A 25,656-nucleotide genomic window follows, 5' to 3' on the forward strand; every position below is an offset into this window, starting at 1 on the left:
AGTTTATCCGGCAATGTAATTGTAAATCAATAAATTGAATCACGACGGACACCAAATATAGTAATGAATCTATTGGTAGATGAGACATTCAAATCTTAGTGAAACATCCATTTGCAGTAAAACCCAACAGAATGTGTAAATTACATCGATTAAAGCAGTAAACGTGGATTCATCCATCCATTTGCATTAATTAATTAATTGCATCTCAGTCGATACAAAACTGGAGGCGCAGCCCACGTCCGACCGATCTACCTTCCCCGGAGCAGCGCCTTCTCGGCGGTGTCGACCTCTTCCAAGATGCGGGCCTTGCGCTTGGTGGGGATGGGCGCCGTGGGGCCGAAGCTGATGTAGTGGCCGGAGACGGCGTTGAGGGCGGAGTAGATGTCCCTGAACGACGCCCGCCCCAGCAGCGCCTTCTCCCGCCGGTACTTCGCCACCCACGTGTTCGACGCCTCCCGCAGCTCCGCCACCGCCGTCGCCACGTTCGGGTCCGTCTTGTCCATGCTGATCGTGCTCCGCAGCCTGTTGATCATCTCCGCCGTCTCCTTCACGTACTCCTCGTCGTCCGACGCCAGGGCCGGCGCGGGCGGGAGGACCAGCAGCGCTGCCGCGGGAGAGAAGATGGCCGCCGCGAGGAGTTCCCGGCGGCAGATGATGCCCGCTCGGGCGCAGCACGGAGCCGCATTGGCGGCGGCGAAAGAGGACGGGGCGGCCGCGGGTCGAGCGGAGAGAGAGGTGAGCGACGGCGATGGCTTCGAGGTCGGCGGCGTCAAGAGAGGAGACGAAGAAGCCATGGCGGTTTAATTTTGCGCCACTATCGGAAATGGATATTTTCGCAATTATAAATTAAGAAACGGGGGAAGAGAAGGAGAGGAAGAAGAAGAAGAAGATAAGGGACGAGATAAGGAGAACCGTTTAAACGTGACACGTTGGCACATCTCCTTATCCGTATCTCCTAAGATCCTGTTTACTTCAGGGAGGGTGACGGCGTACCCATGGACACCGTAGTGACGGCGTTTACTTCAGGTCATCACTCCTTCAGGCATTGGTTCGTCTGGAAATATTAATTAATGTCGATAACTACATATAAAGCATAGATGCATGAATGTACACTTAATCATCCTCGAAGTATTTCTCTTCCGCATCGTAATTAGCTTCCTTGAACCAATGGTCGTCCAGCCTCTCGTCGTTGTCTATCATGGTGTAATCGAGATGAGCAGAGTCTTCTCCGGCCAGGAACTTCTGCTGCATTATGAGAGTGAACTGATCCAGTTGATCTTGCATCTCTTCTGCAGATAGTGTTTGCTCGAAGGGGCATCCAACTGTTGATGGAGTAGTGCCATAGGAGGAATTATGGTTAACCGCCTGCACATAGAAATGCATGGATCAACTCAAGAACATCATGGGTATGTAGATAGGAATAAACAAAAGAAAGGCACAACAGTAGAAAAAAGAGGAATACATAAACATGTTCCTGCAGGAAAGCTAGATCAAAGAGTGAAACATTCAATCAGACCTTAATCTAACTCTTGATATTAGTAGATTATTGATTATACTTTGACCTCAATGGTATTTGTTTTCTCTATGATCTAGACTTGGCTTTTAACCCATACGAGGTCACCGGATGTAATCAAATCTTTGCCTAATTAGTGATTTTACCATGGATTTCTGTATAATACTCATTTGCCTGGTTCCTATTCTTGATATCTTGTAACCTAATTTAAGAATCTTCAGATTAAAAAAAGTGATAATTGCATCCTTGATTTATAAGTGGGATTGCGGTGGACTTTAGTTTAATTTTGATCAAGATTTATCCTTCTAAGATCAATGTGGTCAATTTGAGTTTATCATAAGAATTGTAATCTTAGTCAGACTCCTTGCCTTGACCATGATTGTTTATTGGATCTAAACTACTTGTTCAATCTAGATTTCATCAATCACACCTATATGAATAGACAATTCATGATAACACCTTGAACTTGAACATAATTAAGTTCCCTAGTATTTGATCCTAACAATGAAGTATAAAGAATATGATTACCATGGTAAATCCTAAATTTGTGATGTTAACCTTGCATGACCATGTGTGATAAGAGATTGTATGAATAATGGTTGGTACTAGTATGCTGATAGTGCCGCCCTTCGAGGAATTAGCAAACTGCTACACACGTCTTATTTTTAAGACATGCACAACAATTCATGTCAACAGTGAACCATTTAACATCTTGTTTTCGTAAGGAACCATAGAGTGAATCAGACAACAAAAAAACTCAAAGGCCTATGATTTTCTCACAGTTCAAGAAATCCACCAGATTCTGTGTTGTTCTTGAGCTGGGCTTGATGACAAAATCACTATGTCGAAACTTGCATGATTAAGGTATGACCTAATCAAGATCTAAGCCAGCATCTAATCAAAAACCAAAGTCAAAATCACTAAGAATATCATCATCATTATCTGATTGAGTTAGTCCCATGACAATATGAATATCTTCTCTCTATTGAACTTTATACAAGACTATATTACTAAAAGTATTCAAATCAATTAAACTCTTACATCTTTGATAAAATTGGCTCACCTTTGAACATATATATACATCTCAACCAACTTTCTCTCATTTTAATTATTGATGTTAAGCTCAATTGCTCTGAAATATTATTATTTTATTTTATCCTTTCTAGTCATATTCCTCATACATCTCAGTATTCTCATCTTTGCTACCTTTATTTTCTTTGTATATGCTACTTTCTAACAGCTGAACACAATCAACTACAAAGTACGATGGATCATATGACAGTATTATGAAGTTTTTCTTTTAACCTAAGGGGCACACACAGTGGTTTTTCTTTTAACCTAAGGGGCACACAGTGGCCACGCACCAGTCCAAAAGCTTCACTCCATTTCAACCATCCATGGACTTCATTATCATATTGAATTAGTATAGGTCTGGCAAAATCAATTGTGCTCAAACTTCTGTCTTATATATAGTTTAGGTGGTTTCAACTTGAACCTCCTGCTCAAGCTTGTTTACAAAATATCTCTCAAGGAGTTACAACTGTAATAGTAAATATTCGACATAAAATTATCAAGACAATTTTAATATGAAACTATCTGAGATTCGAAAGATATTTGATCTTATATAATAAAATTGAGGTCTATGGTGAGATGTTTATTCTTCCCTGTCAACCAATCTGTTTTTTTTTTTCTATTACAAATGCAATGACAACAAATAAGCAATGAATCCCAACTATCCATTAAAGTGTGAATGGTAATACCTTTGGTGAAGTCGATTTCCAACTACATGAACAAATACCCAATAGATAAATCCATTAAAGTGTGAATGGTAATACCTTTGGTGAAGTCGATTTGTGTTTACCGTCCTCGAGCTCTCCAAATCTCTTTTCCACCTCAACCATATCATGTTCGACATCATCAACATTTTCCTGCTCAGAACATTATTTAGGCAAAATTAGCACACAACGTCAATTATATGAATGCCATATGAAGACCATGCAACTGTCCTTCACAAAGTTATACCTTTGAAGAATCTGATTTACTTTCACCTTCCTCGAATGCTACGTCTTTATGTTCTTTTGTAACCATATCATCAACAACATCCATATCTTCTTCTTCTTCTTCTTCTTCTTCATCATCATCTTCTTCATCATCATCATCTTCTTCTTCTTCCTCAGATACTTCTTCCTCTTTTCCTCCACCGCCGACCCATTCCTTCTCGTCAACCCCCAATCTCTGCTGCTCCCCTCTGATCTTCTCCACCAGCATAGCTTCCTCACATCGCCTCATCAACGTCTCAGACCAGCGCTCACCAGGCCTGGAGAGGCTCCTCCCAGCAGGGTCCTGAAACTTTCCCAAGTACTCGTGGTGAAGATAAGGTTCCCGCTCCCTCATCGCATCTTCGGAGAAGTACTCCCCACCCTTGATCAACCGCTCCATGTAGGCCCTCCGGCGGTTCTTAACCGCCACCGACCTGGCCCGTGCGTCCTCCGCAGAGGGGTTCCGGCGGCGACGGAGGCGGTCGAGGTGCCACTCCACCTCGTAATCCTGTTTCAACTTGTCGAACTCGAGGAGCTCCTCGGGCGTGAGCTCGGCGCCGTACCGCTCTGAAGGGGCGAAAAAACTAGGGTTACGAATCGCCAGCACAAATAAGCGAGAGGAACAGGAGGGCGATGTGATGGATTAACATACCGAGGAAGATAGAGGCATCGCGAGAGAGGAGATCGAGGAGGGCGGACTTGCGTTGAGCCGGATCGGGAGTCTCCCGGTGCATGGCGCCGGGGAAGTAGAGGCCATCGAGGGAAGCGAGGCGCTCGGAGATGCCATCCATGGCCGATCGCTCCATGGCGGTACAGTTTGCTCGGCGATGTGATGTGGTCCCTGCCTATGTAGCAGTGTGAGTCGGCGACGGTGCCCGGCGATGGAGAAACGGCGGCCGTTTGCTCTTGTACTCGTCCGGTAGGAGCCGTCAATTGGCACCCTTTTCTAGAGACGATGGGCTGGACTGGACCAGGTGGACCGGGTCGGGCCCTCAAAATGGTTCGGATCCGATATAGCAACTTCTAAAAATGTCCACCATCACCGGCGGGATCGCGTCCACCCTGTGGGAGCTCACGCAGGCCGGCGGCCGCACCGTCGCCATGACCATCCACCAGTCCTCCAGCCGCCTCTTCTACATGTTCCACAAGGCCTTGCTCCTGTCCGACGGCAACGCTAGCTGTCTACTTCGGCAAGGGCTCGGAGGCCTTGGGCTACTTCAACAGCATCCGCGCTACTCGCCGGAGATCGCCATGAATCCTGCAGATTTCCTGCTCGACCTCGCTAACGGTTGTGACTGACATATTCGACGCCGGAGAAAACTTCGCTGAATAATAATAATAATAATAATTTTAAAAAGATTAATTGTACCCGTGAGAAAAAAAAAATTCGAATCCAACCATCTGATGCCACTCAAAAATACTATTTTTTATGGCCACCAAAAATAGATAATTATATATATTTCTGATTAAGATTATTTTGAATTTTTAAAATTATATCGTGCGATATTGCAATAGTGTACGATATGAATTTCGCAACGTATCCAATTACTGACGTGGAATTTGAATCATTCGTTCCCGTGACGCGTGTGCTTGTTTAGGATCGGCTGCAATATCACCATCCACGGGAGACTCTTTTCACGAGAAGAAGCTCGGTACGTAGATTGTGGGAGCCCACCATTTAGACCAGTAATATATTGAAGAAGCATGTTTGGTGACTGCTATAAAGCAGGTGTTCTGAAGTCGTTTGAAATTCCCTCTCTCCTGTCCTTTTTCTACGGCGGACAACCAAACTGCGTGTCCGATGATGGATGGAATTCGAAGACGCTCTCCGACAACATCCCTCGCACGAGAACCAGACAAAGTAACCAATAAAAGTAGAAGGTGGAGCAGTGGTGCTCTTGCTCTGACTACGGACCCTTTCTTCTGCGTCTTCCTTCTGCAGTCCTACTTCCGGTAGATTGAGCTCGATAGCGTCGCACTGCGTCTTGAAGCACCAGATCGAGTTGGCCGAGAGATCTGAAGAAAGGGATGGCGTTGAATCGCGGCTACAAGCTGCGTATCCTTCTTTTCTTCTCACTTCGAATTCGAAAATTTTGGATTGCATCTTCTTCGTCACGCGCGAATTCTTTTGTCCTAAAATGTTCGTGAATTGGAATCTGTGGCTTGAAGTTAGGATTTTTCTTGCGGTTGTACTGAAATTAATTGATTATGATGCTTCTTTGGTGCTATTGGTTTGATACCTGATCCTAAGTTTTTTGCTTCAACGAAGTTGTAGTGGCATTTGAATTTTGTTCGAAGTTATGCGCCTCATTCACAATCGCATCCGGTCAAAGAATTAAGCTAAAAAAAGCAACTTTTATGCGGAGTTATGTGTGCTTACTCACTGTTTTTTTGGTTTTCCAGAATGAAAAGGATGCTTCAAAAGCATAGTGAATTATAATTTTGTTTATTTTGGATTTTCCTTGATCTTTGTAACTAGAGGAGATTGTAGCGCATGCTTCTGATGTGAAGTGTGTGTCAATTGGGAAGAAATCGAACAGAATTTTTGTCACGGGCGGTGAAGATCGCAAAGTTAACCTATGGGCAATTGGTAAACCAAATCCACTATTGGTGAGTCCCATCCTTGTCTTTTTCTTCCATGTGAATCTTCATAATTATATACGGCTTGATATACATTTCCTAGTCCAAGCTCCTAAATAATGAATATTCATTTCTCTTTCACTAGCTGGTTCTTTTTTTTTTTATTGTATGCTTGAGTTTCTGGCTGATTGAGGGTGATGCAACATGACATTGAGCAAGTCGCCAGGCCTCTTTGTCCGTCCATTAGCATGAATCCAAGTCAAAAACTTATCTCTATGCTGCTTCTTTCAATGTTGAAGGAGTCAGGTCATGGCATTTCATTGTTCATACTGATTGAATTGGATTGATACAACTTATTTTTGAAAACGGTCATTAGGAAAACTATGATCCAGTTCAATCAAATACTATTCGCCTTGATTTTCACATAGTTTGATCAACTCTTGACTTTTTGGGTCTTGACCTTTAACCTGACTGGATTAAAAATTAGCCAAACTAATTGAACCAGCCAATCTCACTTTGCATAATGTGTTAGATCAAAAAGAAGGCCTTAAAACCATTATCATTCCTTTTTTCTGCATGCTTAGTGGATGAAAATACTGGCTACCCAAACCACTATTGCTTTACCTTTATTTTGTCTAATAGTTCATTCAAATAAGAACAATTTTTAGCTAAAAATCTCTTTGATTATCTGCAGAGTTTATCAGGCCATATGAGTTCTATAGAGTCAGTGGCGTTTGATTCAGCAGAGGTCTTGGTTCTTGGAGGATCATCAAATGGCATAATTAAGCTTTGGGATCTGGAAGAGGCAAAGAGTAAGTTATGTTAACCCAGTTTACCTGCAACAATTGTGAGATGCTTAATAAAATTTGCCTTTAATAACAGGAAAGATAATAAAAAAAAAGAACTTGGGTCGGTTCAAAGTACAAGGCTACTTAATCCAACTGAAGTTAATTTTCCTTTTATTTTCTAGCAATACATTGTTCTAACTGGCACAAATTCACTTAGAATCATCTTACACTTGTCAGGAAGTATTTAGCTAGAAAATTTACAGTTTGCACACATTGTCTCTTTCCCAACAAATGAACAACCACATTCCTTAAAGGTGTTATAGCTACATTGAAAGAACATAATCAATCCAACTCAAAGTTTTGAGCTAAGTGGCATGAAAATTCTTGAGAACTTTTACATGTGGTTTTACCCAATTGGACATAGAGACTTAGGATCAACTATAGTCAGGCCCTAATTCTTGTAGAATTGGAGAAAGACACCGTAGCCAAAAAAGACAGTTAAGAAGCAACAAAAACCATTAAAGTCAATCGAAGTGACTAAACAGACATTTTGGGCCTCATTATTGTGAATGAGAACTTATCCAGCCATTTGTTCATTTCAACCGATACAAATTGTGGGCAATTCAGTTCCCAACAATGATTGATCTAAATAATGAACATTAGAACTGACATGCTGACTCTCCTGCTAAAATAAAAGAGAATAAGACTCTTCTCTGGTTCAAATACATTTGGGCACTGATTGACTTCAAACACAATAGTCATGTTTTTGCAAACTGTATTTTAATCTTCTGATTTGTCTTTTGGTGTCAAAGTGTAGTTGTTCGGACACTTACTGGGCATAGATCAAATTGCACTTCTGTTGAATTCCATCCATTTGGTGAATTCTTTGCTTCTGGTTCTTTGGACGCTGATCTTAGGATATGGGATATTAGAAAGAAGGGATGCATTCATACTTACAAGGGCCACACTGGGGGAATTAGAAAAATTAGATTTACACCAGATGGACGATGGGTTGTTACAGGTGGAGCAGATAACATGGTGAAGGTAATTACGGATGTTGGCTCTGCATGGATGCCATTTGGTTCTTCCTTCAAGCATAGGGCAGCTAAAACTTTTTTTTTTTTTTGGTTTTTTAACAGCTGTGGGATTTAACAGCAGGAAAGCTTCTGCATGATTTTAAGTTCCATAGTGGACCAATTAGGTGTATTGATTTCCATCCTCATGAGTTTCTACTTGCAACAGGTATGCTCTTCATTTTCTTCATAGTTTGTTCCTTAATTTCCATAGTTTTAATTATAGCTAGTCATTGACCTTGACTAGCAATTTTTATTATAGATTTATTTTACTTGAAGCAAACTTCTGACTTTTATTGGCCCTAAACTTCCTGTGTCTGTTTTCAACATTAAACTATTCTTTTGATTATTCTGAACTTTGGCTTATGATTTAGGCAATAGACGTTGTCACTACATGCGAAATGATTTGATGGAAATCTCACATAGTTACATTTTTATCATAAGAACCTGATCTTAGCATTTTAAACCTCAATGTAATTTGTCTGATCAAGGACAATGTTTTACAGTAAAGAAAGTATATGAGCGCAACTGAAAATAGATTTGAAGCATGATTTTCAAGTTTGTCTTGTGACTGATTCAGATCTCACTTACCCAAAAGACGCCTACTTTCTACTTCCTAGTTGTTAAAATTTCTATGTTTATGTGGTATTCTCATTCTATCTACTATATTTCTGGTAAATCTAATACAAAAATGGCTTTCAGGTTCTGCTGATCGAACTGTGACATTCTGGGACCTAGAGACCTTTGAATTAATAGGTTCTGCAGGGCCTGAGGTTTGCCAATTTTCAAGTCTTTCCTATCTAAACTTATGGCACAATTCTCATTTGGCTTGCAGTTTTTAATTTATAAGACCCATCTTGACTATTGGCAAATTGCCTCTATTTATACTATAATTCTGACCTTATACTTTACAATTTTAGGTGATGGTCTCATAATTTCATCACTGGATAGATTTTTCAGCTTATAGGAGGTAGTGGAGGATTTTTTTTTTTTTTTTTTTTGTATGCTTCCATGTGCTGTTGGCTTCCCTACCCATGTGAGGTTGACATCTCGGGAACCTTCTACCATTCATTCTTATTCTGGACAATTTAAGTAGAGGCTGAAACTTAGTTGCAGATCAGTTAATCATGAGGCAGTTTCCATTTCTGTTTTGTCACTGAATTCACTTTCCACTCAAGTTCCTTAGATTGGCATGGATGATCAGAAGTAGACCATGCAAAGAGTTTTCATGGTTGGGTTTGAGAGTTGAACCAAATTTCTTCCATATGCTTCAATCATTTTTTTGTCATCTAGAAACAAAGAAAGACTAAGTTTAAAATGTACCTTATATGTTTGGTCTCCTTTTCATTTTGAAATCCCGGACCCATAAAAAGCATATACTTATATGAAGGTAAAACAATGATGTGCTCGGTACACTCAATCAAGTTTTGGGAAGCTACTGCACATTTGCCTTTTGAGTATAATTTCCCTTTTTTTAGCAAGTTTCCTATCACAAATTACTTATGCTCAAAGATAGCAAGAGGCTCTACCTGCACATAAAATATTGCAAGAGGCTGTAGCTGCAAGTTTCAAAACTGAAGGTGTAAGGCTGTTTCTAAATGTGTGTGCCAATGCTAGCTCTGCTATACACATGTGGGCTTTTCAAATACTTCACTAAGGGGAAAAATATTTCTGAGATTTATTTCAGGGATCCTCAATAAAGTTATGCCTAGTATTGTGTCCACTCTAACATCAATTTTCAGAATTAGCTAGATGCTAAAACTAGGCCATGGTTGCATCCTTGGCTCAAATGCTTAATCTCAAGTTAGTGTTTTTTCACTCATCTAAGCCTATAAACTCTCTCATAACTCCACAACCTTCCATGTGAGAATAAATCTTAGATGTTATATTGTAGGTCCTGTTCTCACATTAGTCATCATTTATTTTCACTTAGTATTGAAGGCTACATTTTGGAGACTCTCAAGAACTAAGGCAATCTAACCTCTTTTTACATTACACTTTTTTGTACTTTGCGGACCATGAAGAAAGGAAGAAAATGGAGTTGGACAGGCAATAGAGGTCAAAAGATTGTTTTCTTTTCTCTTCAGATTTTATAAAAAAAGGGATGCATGACACGTTGCTGATGGCTTTAGACTGCTTTATATAATCTACACATACTGCTACTTGAAAATATGTTAGCTTAACTAGAAACCTACATTCGGAATTCTCGAGCAGCAAGATATTAGTTTCAGTTATGGAGCTATATTTGGATCTTCATCTTGTTTTTCTCATTTCTCAGGCTACCAGGGTATGCTCAATGATCTTTCACCCAGATGGAAAATCTCTCTTCTGTGGGTTGGATGCAACCTTAAAGGTACCACTTTCATTGAAATTATTTCCTTATATAAGACAGTGAATCTTCTGCTGCTCATCTGATGTAAAATGCAAATACCAGGTTTTCTCTTGGGAACCAATAAGATGCCATGATGCTGTTGATATGGGGTGGTCCACTTTGGCCGATCTCAGTGTTTATGAAGGAAAACTTTTAGGATGTTCCTACCATGAAAATTGCATTGGACTTTGGCTAGCTGATATATCAGTAATTACTATATTTGTTATATGATGTTCTGATAATCTGTAGATTGGTTTGATAATAAAATCCACCCTTAAATAGTTTGACAAAAGTAATTGTCTTTTTCTTTCAGCTTATTGCTCCATATGCTCTTGGAGTGGTTCCAAAAGTAAATGTGGCTGTTGAACCTACTTATGTTCAAGGAGAAATTCATTCCCCGGAATTGACCAATATCAGTAAGAAATCTAATACAACACCTACCTCTGAGTATCAAGAAATTGGAGGTAAAACTAAGGAGTCCAAAAAAGGACCATTCTTGACCTGTAAGTGAAATGATTTAATATTATTAATTCAATTTCAATCTTCATTTTTGAAAGGACAAGTATCAGGATATTCTATTTAGCTTTTCTTGTTGATGATTTGAAACAGCTGATGATTTTGTGCCAAGTATAACACCTGGATCTAATTCAGATTATGCATCCACTACCCCATCAGTGATCTTGAGAAGAGTTAGAAGGGATAAAACCTCTTCCGGTGGCATCACTGATCCACAAAAAAATGATTCTAGGATTACTTCAGAAGCATCAATCAGAAGTGCTGCCACATCCACAGCTGTGAAAGTTGTACGAGGTTCTCTTACTTCGTCAAGTAGAAGTTCACAAAATTTGCCTTCCAAGAGTACTGTGTTGACTTCTATTTCTAGTACTGCAAAAGAAATTAGTTTGGTAAACACAAAGCAACGCCCAATGGTGCAAGCATCTTTCAGAACACATTCTCCAGTGTCCATGCCTGTTGTTGTACCTAGAGACAACAGAGATCTGGACAGTTTTAGAGTTAAAAACACCACTTCTGAGACAATTTCCCATAATTTAAGGTTGAACAGACCTGCTCATAAGCATAAGCCATCATTTGCTTCTGGAGATAGCAAGGGCCAACTGGTAGGGAAAGCATCTGTGAATATGAGTGAGAGAAATGATTCAGATATTAATTTAAGACTGTTCTCTGGTGTTGCTGGGAACCGTGATGCTGCAGAAACTGATGAAAGAGAACATGACAAAACCAGAGACATTGCTATAGATTTTGAAAGAGTAGTATCACTAGAGCAGCCTGTACAGTCTCAGAATGACCATTGTACGTTTATTCCTCCTGGTTAATAAAGAGAAAAAAAAATCCTGTTAATTCTCTCTGTGTATTTCTTTTAGGTGAGGAGTTGTCATGCTCGAGCAGTGAAACGAAACCAGTGAAATATGTTAGAGGAGGTAATATTGCTAAAGCCATTTCATGTCTCAAACTATAGCCAATTAAGTTGGTTTTTTGTTTGTTCAGTTTGCTGGCTAATGCTGTTGTTTTTTCTCTCTCTCTTTGTAGTCGCTGTGCAACTTGGGAAAACACGGACTCTAGTTGAATGCTGGGAGAAAAGAGAGAGAACTAGTAGTGGAAACATGGCAATAGTGAGTATTTCTTCCACTTTCTATATCTTACAGCCTGTCACTCAAATTGCGATGACATTCATCATGTTCTTAGTTAGCTCTATATAGTGTTCCTGATGTGATTTACTCTATCAACAATCACCACATATGATATCTCAGTGTCAAAAATTAATCTTAATTTTTACTAGTACAACATTTACTTCTTTATCCATTCTAAGTGTAGTTATTTATCATTAGAACCCCTTTGTAATCTATCAGCAAATAGAGGCATTATTGACTCACCTTCTTGAGAACCTGCCTATCCTTATTTAACTGAAATTAACAAATGGAATATTCTTGGTTTAAACTAATGATACAATCAAGTTTTAAATGATTTGTTATTTCAATTGAGATGCTGCAGTTAGAAAAGTATACATAAGATTGATCATCTCAGAAAACACAACATTTCACATGTTTATTTTGGAATGCTTCTTAATTTTTCTAATCACCTCATTCCATACTGCTGCATGATGAACAGAAAGGATCGCTGCTACATGATGAACAGAAAGGATCAGAGCAGAGTTCTGAAAGACACTTGTCAATATCAGAAGTTGATTTCAGTCCGGAGACATTAGTTCACAATCATGATGCATTTGTAAATTCTTTGAAATCTCGCCTAATGAAGTTACAGGTATTGCCTCTTCTTGAGATGATAATTGATGTTAAAATGTTTGCTGGATACCATCCATGCTATGGAAGCTCATTTCGTTAAACTGCAAAAAGTATTAGTGAACGGGGTGTGAACCAAAATGTTACTCTAAGGCTGCATAATTCACTTGAAAAATGGTGCTAGAAAAATCTATTCGTTTTAATTTTGATGCTTCAAACAAAGCAGGAGGCTACTTTGCTATTAATACTATTTTCCATATGTGATGCTATTAACTTAAGATTCTTATCCTAATCAGTTCTTTGGACAATCTGAGTAAAAATATCACGTTATTTTGTTAACTGATGAAATTTCATTCTTCTCTTTGCACCTAGTCATTTACTGGTCCTCAATATGAATGCACAAAAATATTCATTTACATTCAAACATTGTGTTGGGACCTCAGAATTTTTTTTCTTCTCTTTAATCACTTTTGAGCTTTCCTACTTTTTGGAGTAATAAATTTCATCTTTGGTAGGAGAACTCTACCAAAAAAAAAATTGTCTATTGGAGGTTAATTCCTATTATATGTCTATAAAACCTTTATTCATTTTCTTCTAGTGTTTGCCTCAAATATCAGTTAATGTGCCTGTGCGCGCTGATGTTTCTAGTATTTGCCTCAAATATCAATGCCCTTGTTGTAATGCATCTGTGCATCTACTGTGCTGATGGTTTGTGCTTGTGATAAGATACAATTATTTAACTGTTATATATGTAGCTATTAGTTTCAAACACCAAGTTCCTAATAACAACACCATTACCAACTCAAATTTGCAGATGGTGAAGCATTTTTGGGAACAAAACGGCATTAAAGGTGCAATAGGTGCAATGGCCAAGTTGCTTGACTATTCTGTAAGTGTTTAGTTTAAGCCAGCAACTTCTTGGCCGTTGACTTTATACTTATTCAACTAGCAACGAAAAAGGATTTTCTTCCCTCCTATACATTCATATCTTTTTGGATCAATAATTTCTTAAGTTCAAATGCAGGTCCAGATTGATGTGATCAACATTCTCAAGGAGAACATTGATCTTTTTACCCTTGAGCTGTTGTCACTCTTCTTGCCTCTTTTCGTTGGTTTACTTAGCAGCAAAGTTGAGAGGTACAAATTCACCTATAAAGATGAATGCTAGTAAATAGAGAGGTAGGATCTGATAAGGAATGCTAAATGTTTTTCAGGCATATTATTGTTACCTTGAGTCTGCTGTTAGAGCTAGTTAAGACATTCAAACCTGTTATTACTTCAACAATAACCACATCTTCAACTGTGGGGGTCGATATTCAAGCAGAACAAAGGTAACTTTGCTTAAATTCATTGGTTGTTCTCATGGAAAACAACTTACATGTGTAAAGAATTTTCCAAAAAATATTTCTCTTCTTAACAAATGAACACTTGGTTGGTTACTTCAATACAATTGTTTCTTACCTTATTCATCGAGCATGCTTATGTTTGAAGCAGGCTGGAGCGTTGCACCAATTGTTTCAACCATTTGGAAAAGATAAAGCAACTTCTTCCTCCATTAATTAGGTAAGAAAGTAAAGAAAAGCTCAGATATGCAGGCATCAATTACAACAAATCATTTCAGATTTTGCTTTATTCCAGTTTAAATGATTCTAGATGATCACAATAGTTGCAAATAATCATCATCCTTAAACATGATAGAGATTAGAGAATACATAGCATGCCTTTCAAACAGTTACTTTCCCTACTTTGTGCAGGAGAGGAGGGGGAGTAGCAAAGCATGCTGGAGAACTCAACATAGTATTACACAGCTCATGACCAAATTGTATCATTGTATTTTACAATGAAAAGAATGAAGGCTGTGATGAAGTAAGTATTAAATAAGGGGAAATGATTCATCTTTCTTCTTAATTTTTTTTTTTATCTATGCAAATTATTGTTCATGAAATTGATTAAAAAGTTTACAAGAACATGTACCTGAAAAACAGTTGTGCAAACTGTCAAGAGACTACACCTACATTTTACCTCCTGCAATGGGCTTATTTATTGGGCTTGGTATTGGGCTTGGGCTTCATCCTAGTGAAGAAGTTCCATGCAGCCTTGGGCTTCCCGAGCTTCTCGATCTCCTTCTTCAGGCCCAGGCATTCCTTCTCGAGGTCGATGATCCGCTGCCTCGCGTCGGCGTTGCGCTCGCTCTCCCTTCGCTGCGCGTCGACGGCCTCCGCTTGGGTCGAGCGGCTGGCGGTCTTTTGCGGAAGAAGGTTGGCCTGAGTTGCATGGGCGTTGGGGGGGTTCTCCAGGTTGTTGGAGACGAAGAACCAGCTCGCGACCGAGGTTCGAAGGCGGAGCTGCTCGAAGAAGAGCACTTGAACGATGACCCGGAGGGGGAGCCTCTCGTTCTGCGCGGCGTGGGTGCAGGCTTCCAGGGAGAGCTTTTGGCAGTTCATGAGCCGGCAGAGCTGCTCCTTCTCCGCCTCCGTGAGCCAAGGATGCGACTGGAATGGGAGACAAACTGTGAATTAGCAATCAGGGGATGATCGATGGATTTTGGCTTTTACCTTGAGGTACATGTCGACGGCCCGATAGATGCCGTCGTCGAGAGGCCGGCCGTAGTCCGGCACGGCGGCGGCGAGTGCCATGAACTTGGGAGGCTTCAGATTCGCGTCCGCCGACACCTCCGCCAAGTAACCGTCCACCAGCTTCGCCACCGTCGTCAGCGGCGTTAACGCCGGCGACGACGCCCCTGGGACCAGCTGCGCTTCGTCCACCACCCCCGACGACGCCACCGCCGGCGACTGGTCGATCTGCATGAAGTGGTCCAGAATCCTCTGCACGCAATCGATGTCGTAGAGCGTCTCCACCGAATACCCCAAATTGGGGATCAGGATGTCCTCCAGAGTCGCCTCGTCCAGCTGCGACCCGATCCGCCTCTCTAGGTTTTCGCGGCACGACGCGCTCGCCCGCAGGATCATGGCGGTGCGGAGCATGTTGAGGAGGAAGGTCGAGGTCGTCACGCCCTTGCGCATCGGGAGGAGATCCACGATCTCTTCGACGAACACCCTCTGGTCGCTCTCGGACGGCGCCGAGACCGGCTCGCCCTGAGCAGCGCCGGCGCGGAAGCTCAAGTTTCGGCTGAGCCCCGGGAGGAACCTCTTGGCGTAGAACATTAGGGCTCCGGCGATGCTCTCCGGCTTCATCCCCTTCGCCTCCATCGCCAAGATGAGTCTTTTAAAAAGGGGCAAGCTGAGGAACAACACGTCTTCGTACCACCAGTCGGAGATCGACGCCGAGCTGGATGTCTTCGCCGGGACGATCCCGTTCCACGCCGGGACGGCCCCGTCCGGGCTCTTTGCGGCATCCGTCCATCCGAAGACGGTTGGATCGGCGCAAGCTTTGGAGGCGAGGGAGTTGATGCATCTGGAGACGATCTGAAGGTCCTCGGCTTGGGGGAGGACGCTCTCGCAGGCCTCGAGCGCCTTGGTGGAGTCCTTCCAGCTGGCGAAGACCTGGTCCAGAAATTTCTCGGTCTGGGAGATGAGGTTGCCGCCGGCGAGGTCCTCGGTCATGCAGAGGTGCTCGGCGGCGCAGCGGAGGGAGACGACGTTGAGGGCGTTGAGCTCGATCCGGACGTCGTAGCAGAACTTGGCGACGAGCTCGAAGGCCTTGGCGCCTCCGGGGATATCGTGCAGCTGGAGAACGCAGGACAAGTCCTTGCCTTCCGCCGCCGCCGCCGCCGCCGCCGCCGCCGCCGCCGCCGCCGCCGCCGCCGCCGTGGAACTCGCTGATTGCTTTTCTGAGGAGGCCGCTCCGATTGAGCAGTGGAAACTGCACTAATTCGCCGGGTAATTCCTTAACAAGGCCGCATAAAATTTATATGTTTATCATCAAATTCTTTTTTTATTAATAATTAAGCAATTTAAATAATAATTTTTAAAAGATAAAATACATACTTCGATCTCGTATTTTCACATTCAAACAAAAATGTTAAAAATATTATACCATTAATAAATTTTAAAATAGTATTTTTTAAAATTCAGATGATTAAAATAAATAATAATAATAATAATACCTTGTGGAGATAGAAACTCATCTCCCCTACTTCTATCACAACATCACTTGAAAGCTCATTTAAACATTTCCTGCCAAGGTAAAAAAAACAAAATTAATTTCATTTTCAGCTATAAAAAATGATTAAAAAAAGGTCAAAAAACAATGAAAAAAAAAAATTAAAATTCACACAAGAGAGGAGATATTGCATCAAGCTCATTCGAGAAATTTTATATAAATTTCAATATATAGGAGCTGAAAAAAATCTGTTTGATATTAAACTTTAATAAACAGATCATGATAATGAAATATTTTCAACAGCAGATTGAATTTCTGAAAGAAAAAGGGAAAAAAATAGAGATGTGAAATTAATAAAGCGCACCATGTTTGTCCTTCAAGCTGGAAAGTCTCAGGTTTGCTACCTATCGTCATGGAAGCCATGGATAGAGAAAAAGAGAGAGGAATGGTCGTCTTGAATGACGAACGAGGAGGAGGAATCCTAATTTGCAAGTTTATGGATCTGAGTCCGAGTATTAAGGTGGAGCTACCACCTAATTATTCAATAATTTTATTTTATTTTATTTTGGAACAGTTTTACTAAGTATAGCTTTGGTGCTCATTTTTCACTATTATGTGGCTTGATATAGATTCGCTTTAAATTATAAGAATTAGGTATGAGTAAAAATTTAGTTAAATCAAATAAATACACCGATCGAATTAAAAAATTTAGTTCGATTATTTCAGAATTTCAATTATTTTTTTTAAAAAAATCGATTAATTCAATTTGATTTCGATTTTAAAATTCCTTATTCAATTAAACCGAATAAATCGAACTAGAAAAATAATTTATAAATCTTAAATAAATAAATTTATAAATTCCTAATTAATTAATAAAATTTTTATAATATTTAAAAAATTCAATTAATTCAATCGAAAATCGAATTAACTAATAAAATATTGATTCAATTTGTTCAATTTTTATTAAAAAATTCAATCGATTCATTGATTTGAAAAAAATCAATTTATTTAATTTTTAATTAATTCAATTCGATTTTAATCGAAACAATTCATTAGGGAGAACAATTGAATCGCTTTTAGAACGTTTGGTTGATAATTTCATGTAATTTTATAGATTTTCTCTTTTACTGCAAAAATACAGTTCAGTTGATCAAAGAGACACATTGTAGATTTTCTAGATAAAAAAAAATTACTCAGAGAATACCAAAAAATAATAATCATGTGATACAAATCTATATTAGTGGCAAAAACCTGGCTACAAATCCACAAATCTCGCACTCAAAACAACAAACTAAGAATATGTGAGATTGAGCTACTCGTAAAGGGTCTTGGCAGACTGAACCCTCTGCGTCTTGCTTTTCATCTTCAATTGTTTTTCTTCACCTTTCTCGTTCTTTGTAATCGCTTTGGCTACTCGTTTAAGTTTCCGGAGGTTCTTGGATCTCGTCACTCGTCCTGCTTTCTTGATCTTCCTGATTCCGGCATGGGGCAAGACAGGAGAAATCACAAATGAGAAAGATTCAAAACAGTCATGAGCTAATGATATCTTCAAAAAGAAAGACTTGTTGGATACATTGCAAGTATAGATAGTATGGAATCACTATATTGAACTATTACAACTAAGAATCAGAAATGGAATCATTTGAAAAACAGAGCAGCATAAGGAAAACTTGAGTAATAAGCCAATATCTGCTAAGGTGAGCCACCAATCATAGTTCTTCGTCGAAGGAGCAAGACAGGCTTTTAGCTAAGGTTTATGCTTAGAAATCAAGCACACTCAAGTATCAGCTTCTTTTGATCACACCGTTAGTGTTGGTTACTTTTGATACACTTCCTGACCTTTAGAACCAGAAAATGCATGTTTCACTAGAAAAAGTACCTACCTAAATCAGGTTTCATTTCTTTCTACCAACATATTTGCGATGGATGATCACTCTCCAAAATGGAATTACAGATAATTATTACCGCATCTTATAATTTGAGAGCGAGAGCTCACTTTAGTCTTCTTCTATTTATATTGGAAAAAAAAACATAATCAGATGGACACCAAACTAAACTTGTAAGTAAACTTGTATTAACATTATGCTGAAAAATGACAATTATCAAAGTTATCCATAAACAGAAGGAGGAACAAGATCAAAGGAAGAAAAACAAATTTTAGCGGCCACTCAGGATCAATTATCAAACATTGTGCCAACAACTTTCAAGATTATATCTAAGAATACAAATAATATAAAGACCATACGTTTTTATGATGCTTTAACTTGCAAGACAAAGAAAACTCAGCCAGATACAGAATGAACTTGAAGGGAAATGCAGGAAAACTATGGATATTAGTAGCAAGCTTTTGTTTATATCAAAGGATAGCACATAGACTACGACCATAACATATAACATGTTGCCACGTCAAAGGAGATTGAATTTGAGAGAACCCAGGAACAAGCATAGAGAAATGGCCATTAACATACTGTAATTAAACTAGAAAATACAACATGAGTCGATAGAGAAATGGCCATTAACACACTAACAAGCTCCTTTCATCACATAAGGTTGCAAAAACTGCAAGGAACAAGTATAACAATGAGCATAAGAACTAACAAGTCTAAAAATGTTAAGTTGCTGGTCAAAAAATGCTTAGTTCATAAACAAGGAAAAGTTCCTGAAAGCCCAATGCGTATCCTAAATGCACTCGTATTTTCATCTTTAATTTACTGCTTATAGTTCATAGCCAGTAAATTCGAAGCATGTTTTATGATAAGTACAAGAACATGAGAAAAGAAAATTTTGGTAGAAGTAACATGCAAAAGGGAACATTCGAAAACCCCAATCCAAATTCGAAAATTGAAGCATAAAAAAAACATCTTTCAATCTGAGGTGATTTAGCGAACCTGTCGATGGCACCAAGGAATGAATTTGAATTTTTCCCCTCAGACATATCCATTGCTGTAATAAATTAACAAGAGACGAGAATGAGAAGAAAGAAAGAAAAAACTAAATTGATTGAGATTGCAGACGTTGAGGAGCATCTGGGACTGCATCAGTGGAGACGTCGATCGACATGGCTCCACCCTTGTTCAAATCGTTCTTGTTCTTCCCCCTCTTGCTGCGGTTCTTCGCCATGGCGGTAGATCGGAGACTGGCTTCTAGGGTTTCTTCGCGCAGCACACAACACCACGGCAACCGAAGGATGAAGAGTATTATATAGAAGCCCATTAAGGCCCAAAATATCATACTTTGTCCCACCATAATTAGAAGGCCCGGCCCGTTTTATTTGTCTTAGTAATTAAATGTAAATTCATCTTAAAATAAATTAACAATTATATGTAAAATAGTAAAATATTTAGAGGAATAATAAAAAAATTTAAATTTAAATTTCGAATGAAATAAATATTTTAGAGGTCGGCTTCATTATCTATTTTCAAAATTTTCAGTAAAATTCAGACATTTGAATTATTAAAAAATAATTGAATCAATTAATTATCCGATAGAACCACTAATTTAATATCAAACTAGTAAATGAAGTAGTAAGTAGTTGAGTACAAAACGAGTAAGTGGTTTATCCTGTAAATTATTAAATAAATTGAATTAATATAAATTTTATGGAAAAAAAATCTTAGGTAATTACCAAATAATTTAGTTTATTCTCCTAAACAAGACAGCCTACTACAGTAGTTTTAGAAATCTCCACACTTTGGAATTAATTTACTTGATTGCCTTATTTATTAATATAAAAATAAAAATATAAATATAATAAATAAAAATTAGATCAATTTCCCATTCTCAACATTTTATTAATAATATAAAAAATATGAAACGCATCGTATATAAAAAAAATTGGCTTATACAATATCATAAATATACAGTGTGTATATATTGAAACTAAAGAAATAAAATTATAGTTATACCTTTAAATAAATAATATAAGAACTCATTAATTTTTCTAAATATGAAAATCAAGGGAAAACAAAATGATTACTTATAATAAAAAATACCATTGATGGAGGAGACGCAGTCTTTTAAATCAAATAATAGGGTTTAAGAACTGGCCATTAATTTTTCTAAAAATATGAAAATGAGTTAAAAAGGTTATGAGAGGGAGAAATGGCGAATTTATCTGGAACTTTGAATCTTCGGCGGATCAAAGCCCTAATTTTTTTTTATTCCATTGGAAGATCGCTGTGGCATGTCAAGCCCATTATCCTCGTCGGGCGGTAGAAGCGGAGATTAGGTTTGTGACTATGAATTGAGTTGGAGTTGATCGCTTTTCGTTTTTGGCAGCCGAAGATTGCGGGAGAAGCAGAGGCTTAAAGGAAAGATTTTTCAGCTTTTTAGGGGATTCCGATTAAGTTAGCCACCTCTTTCCCTGCTGAATCGGACCAGAATGGCGAGGTTTGGAAAGATGGCTGCTTTTGAATTTTGACTATGGATGGAGTCATAGGAGACCAGGAGTGGTTTCTATGATGTCATCAACTTCCGCTATGGATGGCGACGGGTTGTCGGAGCACTCTGGAGGTGATGCTGGATGCTATCAGGCAGAGGGATGAGCAGCCCAAAGCTTTGCCTGTTCGGCCAACCTCGAGGGGTGTCTGTAAAGCCTAATTACGAAGACGGTACTGGTCCAGAGTTAGGAATAATAAGGATGTGGAATTTTTGGCAGCAAGAGGATAAGAGAGAGAGGATGGATGGATCTCCCAGTTTGGGAGTTTCAAAACTTCCAAGTTATGAGGAAAGGGTGCAGGTTTCCAATGTTTCAGCACTTAAAATGTTGGATTATGGCGATACCAACGCAAGAGAGGTAATCACTGCTGCCCATGTTGGATATCTGATTACAGCAACAACTCCTGAGGAACTCTAATTCTGTGCCTGTTCAATCAGTGAAGGACATGCTATCAAAACTCCTGAGGAACTCTAATTCTGTGCCAGTGAGAAATCAAGATGCTGCTTACGGTTCTGTTGTTCAACTCATCGAGGAGTTTGATCAGCAACCGGAGATATTTGATGATGATGCTGTTTTAGTCGTTGGAGCAAAATCAGGGAAAGTTGGAGCCAACATAAACCATTTTCAAGAGCTTCAAGATCTGAAGACTCGTTTTGCTTTGTGGAAGAAGGATTACAAGATGAAAGCTCAGCAACACTAAAGAGAAAGCACACTGGAAACATTGGTGGTGCACTGCTGGAATAAAATGATGCAGTTAGATCCAACCACAGCAAGCATGCATCATATGATTCAAATTTTCTTGTATATTCCTCATGTTCTTGTCATGAATCAGGCAGAGATTGCCTCTTTTTATGACTTTGTGAAGTTTATAGGTAGAGAAGATAGTGAAGTTTGTGTATGAACTGCTTTATATCTTATATTTTAATTATTTTCTCTTCTTAGTTTTCATTTTATTCCCCCCTTAATTGGTGAATCCTTGTAATCTTATATGGATTTGTCTTGGTGGAATAATTTTGATTTCTTGAGTACCCATCTCTAGCAGCTTGTGAAATAACAGAAATTAGGAGAATATATTAGATAGGAGCAATTAATACATTTCTCTTTCTTTAGGAAAAGTTATTTCTTGAAATTTTCTTTGCATAGAAGGCAAATTATTGGGATGATAATTCCATTTGTTACGATTAAAAGACAAGTATAGAAGACATGAAGTGTAAAATTATGATCCATGATTATGACAAAAATGTCAAAGTCACTGAATGGCAAAGAGACTGAGAAAGGTAATACATTTACAAAACCTTCCTCTTGCTATGGAACAAACGGTTCGCATAGCCAAGTATCGGTGATGGTAGGACGTCGAAGTAGGTAACGAACGAAAGGTACGAACAGCTGAAGGCTACATAGATTTTGAACCAAATAGAAGAGAAAAATGTCAAGTAGAAGAAGGTGCTTGTTGAAACTATTACCGTGAAGAAGTTCACCAAGAACCCCCATGTAGAAATATCTCCTTCAGTTCCTTGATTAGGGAAATGCCCATGAGTTGTAAAATCTGACAAGAGTTGATCCTTAAACTTGAATCTATCAACCAACCAATTAGCTAGTTCGTTTTCTGATGCCGGAATCTCACAGGGGGGAACACGCCGAACATGAATATGGACTTCAGAAGGATCCACGCCAAAGAGATTATCGGTAAGAGTTGGACATCGATGTTTGTAGCCAATGGTGACATCGTATACTGCAATCATTGTCATGGATGAATAGAGACATGAACGATAAGAGCAGAATTAGCAAAAAAAAAAAACACTTTTGAAAGGCTGGTAGAAACTTCAGTGTAGCCAAAAGATTGGATTAATAAGAGCAATTTACCTGCATCTAAGGAATTTCTTAAAGCTCCGAAACATGCAAAGAATCCCTTTGTCTTTGGAATGAGAACATTCTTGAGAATAGGTAAGCCATTCTCAGCTGCAAACTGTTGGCTCTTTATGCATTTCTTTTCACTGGAAGACACACACAGAGCAGTCAGTACTAGCTTCAAAATTCCATCAGGTATTACATTCACTAGAACTGGAAGAATATATTTAGTGACATACTGTATAAGTTTCTATTGGATTGTGAAAATTCTTAAGGTTGATTCATCACTAGGGAAACCAATATTATTAAGATTGAAAAAAGTGCATCACATGAGTTTCTGAAAAATTAGTAAGTGGCAGAAGACATGTAAAGGAACATTACGTATAGTCTGTGCCCTCAGGGAAAACAACAAGCCACAGAGGATCGCGAGGATCCTTAAGACTTGAAAGCTTCTCATGCATGATTGATTCATCAATTTCCCAGTTTCTCTCCACTGCAATGAACTCAAAGATGTGAAATCCCCAGCCAAATATAGGCAATTTCATCAGACTGCTCTTAAGAACATACTTCAAGAATCCCAAGCGGCCCTTCCTCAATGCAAGATCCCACAAATACATCCAGTCAACCTCAGTTCTGTGGTTAGCAAAGACCAAAACTCTCTCTTTCATTGGCAATGTTTCACCAGAAAAAACCACCTTAGTTTTATTTATTTTCTCAAATAGAAAGGGCCAGAGGGATAACCATGTAGCAAAGAGAAAGGAAGTTGCTTTCCTACTGTAGTGTACGCTGAAAAGCCGGAGCAAGAGAGTGGTCACAGGGGCCCAATAAACAATCATCATAAAAGCAGTCGAAAGCAATATTATTAAGCACACCACACCCCTTATAATCCTCAAAGTTGTCAGAGGACGGTGTCTCGGTTGGTCTTTCAATATGGCAGGCTCACAAATGTTCCTCTCTTTCTTGATTTCATTCAAAGTTTCACCTCCTGAAGAGGTACAATGGTTCATACTTGACATGTTTCTGATATCTTTCTTAATGTCTAAATGCCCAGGAAAATGATGATCCTCATAGTAAAAACATAAGCATTTGAATATCCAAGTTAAATTTCATTCAATGAATGGCAGAGACATTGATCTGAAGACCCACTGATGCTGCAAAAGGAAACCTGCGCATGTGCAAAGGATACATGTAAGAACAACAATTCAAACTGGACACAACTTTCACATGACATAATCTTTAGTCCAGCGTATTAAAACTACTAACCATATTTTGTATAATACACTATCCTTAAAAGTATTAGTTAGTGTGAATATACAATACTGGTATCGGCTAGAGATTTCAGGCGTTTTACAACTTAACTACTTTGAGGAAACATGCAACAGTTTCACTTGTAAAAACTAAACATATAATTTCTGCTTCCATTTTCACAGTATCAACAAGTAATTTGCTATCAGTGATTTGTAAATGAAGATGCAACAGCTGATCAACGAGAATCCATCACGACTTACTCAAAAGACGAAAAATATCTTCTCAATTCCTCACACAAGATTCGACAATAAATAACATAGGGAGTTTTTGTAGGGCGGATCTGGTGGCGACTCCTGCAAACCTAGGTCAGACAAAAATTCAAAGTAGATCTCCATGTTACTCTTCACTGCTGAAATCCTAGCCTAGTTCTGTTCTACCACTCCAAGATGCCACCTTTACAACCCTGAATCCATAAACCAGCCCCTATTCCCTTTACAACCCTGAATCCATCAACCACCCTAGAAATCCAGGACCAATCGACTCCAAGGCATGTTAACATACATTAAACAGTGTAGCATAGAAAGAGCTTACTTTTCTCGAAGAAAAAAGTGATGCCAATCTCAAATGAAGCAGATCTAATTCGCGTTCAAACAAATTCGAATAGGAAGAACCTGGACAAGTGGCAGCAGAATCCTGTGGAGGCGAATCGGCTAGGCCTGTCGACGAACACCGACGAGAAGCGATGAGAAATTAGTGGTCGAGCAAATCGATGGAGCCGACGGCACATCGAAAGATACAGCCGAAGAAAAACCGCTCTCGGCGACTGCGATATATAATATACCAATAATTTCTGATTAATTTTTGTGATTTTTTTAAGGAAAAAAAAAATCAGAGGGCTTTTAACTTTTAAGTTGAGACGTCACTATCGAAAACCTAACTGTGTTCCTATTTAAGAAATCTCTCTCGGGCCCACTACTTCTCGAATCACATACCTGGTATGAAATTATTTTTCTTCTAATTTCTGCCACGCCAAATACACGTGGCAGCAAGGCCTAATCCATCGGAACCGTTGAGTTCCGGCAGAACCGTATCTGATTTCTACGGACGGTTAAGATTAGAGAGCTAAATCTAACATCAATTTTAAAATGTTTTAACATATTTTTAAAAATATATGGATGATCTATCAGGAAAAGTGAACGATAAGATTGTTTGTTTGAGTTTATAAAAAAAAATTATTAATTGAATAAATAATATGTTTTTGTTTTGAAATTTATAATATTTCTATTATTATGGATTTAAATTTATACTTTTAAACTCAAACGAAGCCTAGAAAAACGCACAAGATGATTATGCATGAAATTATCTCTATTCTTACAATTTCATATAGAGAAATTGTTATGATTGGTCGATTGGAATTACTTTAGCAATTTGATCAATT

The 25,656-nt window shown here is 38.9% G+C and overlaps 6 protein-coding genes across 9 annotated transcripts; 1 reads left to right on the forward strand and 5 right to left on the reverse strand.

The window, feature by feature from the left end:
- Window positions 1-85: 85 nt before the first annotated feature.
- LOC141822256 (photosystem II repair protein PSB27-H1, chloroplastic) lies at window positions 86-885 on the reverse strand. Its single transcript, XM_074709698.1, has one exon. The coding sequence runs from the start codon at window positions 792-794 to the stop codon at window positions 249-251; it is 546 nt and encodes a 181-aa protein (XP_074565799.1). The 5' UTR covers window positions 795-885; the 3' UTR covers window positions 86-248.
- A 128-nt stretch (window positions 886-1,013) lies between these two features.
- LOC141822254 (uncharacterized) lies at window positions 1,014-4,515 on the reverse strand. Its single transcript, XM_074709697.1, has 4 exons — window positions 4,205-4,515; window positions 3,536-4,119; window positions 3,349-3,441; window positions 1,014-1,365 (listed from the first exon to the last, which is right to left on the reverse strand). The coding sequence occupies exons 1-4, from the start codon at window positions 4,356-4,358 to the stop codon at window positions 1,114-1,116; spliced, it is 1,083 nt and encodes a 360-aa protein (XP_074565798.1). The 5' UTR covers window positions 4,359-4,515; the 3' UTR covers window positions 1,014-1,113.
- Window positions 4,516-5,525: 1,010 nt separating this feature from the next.
- Window positions 5,526-14,693, forward strand: LOC141820291 (katanin p80 WD40 repeat-containing subunit B1 homolog KTN80.4-like). Of its 2 annotated transcripts, XM_074707586.1 has the most exons (19): window positions 5,526-5,608; window positions 6,032-6,162; window positions 6,827-6,944; window positions 7,738-7,964; window positions 8,060-8,162; window positions 8,696-8,766; window positions 10,272-10,346; window positions 10,428-10,571; window positions 10,678-10,867; window positions 10,974-11,675; window positions 11,747-11,803; window positions 11,913-11,995; window positions 12,492-12,644; window positions 13,437-13,511; window positions 13,647-13,759; window positions 13,837-13,953; window positions 14,117-14,185; window positions 14,377-14,488; window positions 14,608-14,693. In XM_074707586.1, the coding sequence occupies exons 1-18, from the start codon at window positions 5,581-5,583 to the stop codon at window positions 14,435-14,437; spliced, it is 2,517 nt and encodes an 838-aa protein (XP_074563687.1). In that variant the 5' UTR covers window positions 5,526-5,580; the 3' UTR covers window positions 14,438-14,488; window positions 14,608-14,693. The 2 variants fall into 2 exon arrangements, with proteins under 2 accessions (XP_074563687.1, XP_074563691.1); XM_074707590.1 differs by lacking the exons at window positions 5,526-5,608; window positions 6,032-6,162 and having other exon boundaries at window positions 6,867-6,944; window positions 7,838-7,964.
- LOC141821516 (BTB/POZ domain-containing protein At5g03250-like) lies at window positions 14,499-17,107 on the reverse strand. Its single transcript, XM_074708920.1, has 4 exons — window positions 17,049-17,107; window positions 16,689-16,758; window positions 15,178-16,449; window positions 14,499-15,114 (listed from the first exon to the last, which is right to left on the reverse strand). Exons 1-4 carry the CDS (start codon window positions 17,105-17,107, stop codon window positions 14,659-14,661), a joined length of 1,857 nt encoding a protein of 618 aa, XP_074565021.1. The 3' UTR covers window positions 14,499-14,658.
- Window positions 17,108-17,860: 753 nt separating this feature from the next.
- On the reverse strand, window positions 17,861-19,847 carry LOC141822287 (uncharacterized). The gene is made up of 3 exons (XM_074709727.1): window positions 19,699-19,847; window positions 19,573-19,627; window positions 17,861-18,156 (listed from the first exon to the last, which is right to left on the reverse strand). The coding sequence occupies exons 1-3, from the start codon at window positions 19,802-19,804 to the stop codon at window positions 17,997-17,999; spliced, it is 321 nt and encodes a 106-aa protein (XP_074565828.1). The 5' UTR covers window positions 19,805-19,847; the 3' UTR covers window positions 17,861-17,996.
- Window positions 19,848-22,326: 2,479 nt separating this feature from the next.
- LOC141821357 (putative 1-acyl-sn-glycerol-3-phosphate acyltransferase 5) lies at window positions 22,327-25,043 on the reverse strand. 3 transcript variants are annotated; one of them, XM_074708780.1, is made up of 4 exons: window positions 24,890-25,043; window positions 23,352-24,135; window positions 22,986-23,116; window positions 22,327-22,854 (listed from the first exon to the last, which is right to left on the reverse strand). In XM_074708780.1, exons 2-4 carry the CDS (start codon window positions 23,984-23,986, stop codon window positions 22,409-22,411), a joined length of 1,212 nt encoding a protein of 403 aa, XP_074564881.1. In that variant the 5' UTR covers window positions 23,987-24,135; window positions 24,890-25,043; the 3' UTR covers window positions 22,327-22,408. The 3 variants fall into 3 exon arrangements, with proteins under 3 accessions (XP_074564881.1, XP_074564883.1, XP_074564882.1); XM_074708782.1 differs by lacking the exon at window positions 24,890-25,043 and adding an exon at window positions 24,810-24,844; XM_074708781.1 differs by lacking the exon at window positions 24,890-25,043 and adding an exon at window positions 24,479-24,789.
- Between the last annotated feature and the right edge of the window lie 613 nt (window positions 25,044-25,656).

Source organism: Curcuma longa, chromosome 2 (genome assembly GCF_044706935.1).
Source record: "Curcuma longa cultivar G26 ecotype Majalengka, Jawa Barat chromosome 2, ITB_CL_G26_1.1, whole genome shotgun sequence".
NCBI lineage: Eukaryota > Viridiplantae > Streptophyta > Magnoliopsida > Zingiberales > Zingiberaceae > Curcuma > Curcuma longa.

What these genes read in the sequence shown, in the direction of transcription:
- LOC141822256 (XM_074709698.1), bottom strand. Translation starts at nt 794, where the DNA reads ATGGCTTCTTCGTCTCCTCTCTTGACGCCGCCGACCTCGAAGCCATCG.
- LOC141822254 (XM_074709697.1), bottom strand. Translation starts at nt 4,358, where the DNA reads ATGGAGCGATCGGCCATGGATGGCATCTCCGAGCGCCTCGCTTCCCTC. An exon ending in CGATGCCTCTATCTTCCTCG is followed by an intron (nt 4,120 to 4,204) that starts GTATGTTAATCC and finishes TCGCCCCTTCAG; the next exon opens with AGCGGTACGGCGCCGAGCTC. An exon ending in ACAAATCGACTTCACCAAAG is followed by an intron (nt 1,366 to 3,348) that starts GTATTACCATTC and finishes TTCTATGTGCAG; the next exon opens with GCGGTTAACCATAATTCCTC.
- LOC141820291 (XM_074707586.1), top strand. Translation starts at nt 5,581, where the DNA reads ATGGCGTTGAATCGCGGCTACAAGCTGC. An exon ending in CTCGCCTAATGAAGTTACAG is followed by an intron (nt 12,645 to 13,436) that starts GTATTGCCTCTT and finishes TCAAATTTGCAG; the next exon opens with ATGGTGAAGCATTTTTGGGA. An exon ending in CTTAGCAGCAAAGTTGAGAG is followed by an intron (nt 13,760 to 13,836) that starts GTACAAATTCAC and finishes AATGTTTTTCAG; the next exon opens with GCATATTATTGTTACCTTGA.
- LOC141821516 (XM_074708920.1), bottom strand. Translation starts at nt 17,107, where the DNA reads ATGGCTTCCATGACGATAGGTAGCAAACCTGAGACTTTCCAGCTTGAA. An exon ending in CAGCTTGAAGGACAAACATG is followed by an intron (nt 16,759 to 17,048) that starts GTGCGCTTTATT and finishes TTACCTTGGCAG; the next exon opens with GAAATGTTTAAATGAGCTTT. An exon ending in TGAGTTTCTATCTCCACAAG is followed by an intron (nt 16,450 to 16,688) that starts GTATTATTATTA and finishes CCGGCGAATTAG; the next exon opens with TGCAGTTTCCACTGCTCAAT.
- LOC141822287 (XM_074709727.1), bottom strand. Translation starts at nt 19,804, where the DNA reads ATGGCGAAGAACCGCAGCAAGAGGGGGAAGAACAAGAACGATTTGAAC. An exon ending in AGTCCCAGATGCTCCTCAAC is followed by an intron (nt 19,628 to 19,698) that starts GTCTGCAATCTC and finishes AATTTATTACAG; the next exon opens with CAATGGATATGTCTGAGGGG. An exon ending in TTCCTTGGTGCCATCGACAG is followed by an intron (nt 18,157 to 19,572) that starts GTTCGCTAAATC and finishes TGCCGGAATCAG; the next exon opens with GAAGATCAAGAAAGCAGGAC.
- LOC141821357 (XM_074708780.1), bottom strand. Translation starts at nt 23,986, where the DNA reads ATGTCAAGTATGAACCATTGTACCTCTTCAGGAGGTGAAACTTTGAAT. An exon ending in CCTGAGGGCACAGACTATAC is followed by an intron (nt 23,117 to 23,351) that starts GTAATGTTCCTT and finishes TGTGTCTTCCAG; the next exon opens with TGAAAAGAAATGCATAAAGA. An exon ending in AAGAAATTCCTTAGATGCAG is followed by an intron (nt 22,855 to 22,985) that starts GTAAATTGCTCT and finishes CAATGATTGCAG; the next exon opens with TATACGATGTCACCATTGGC.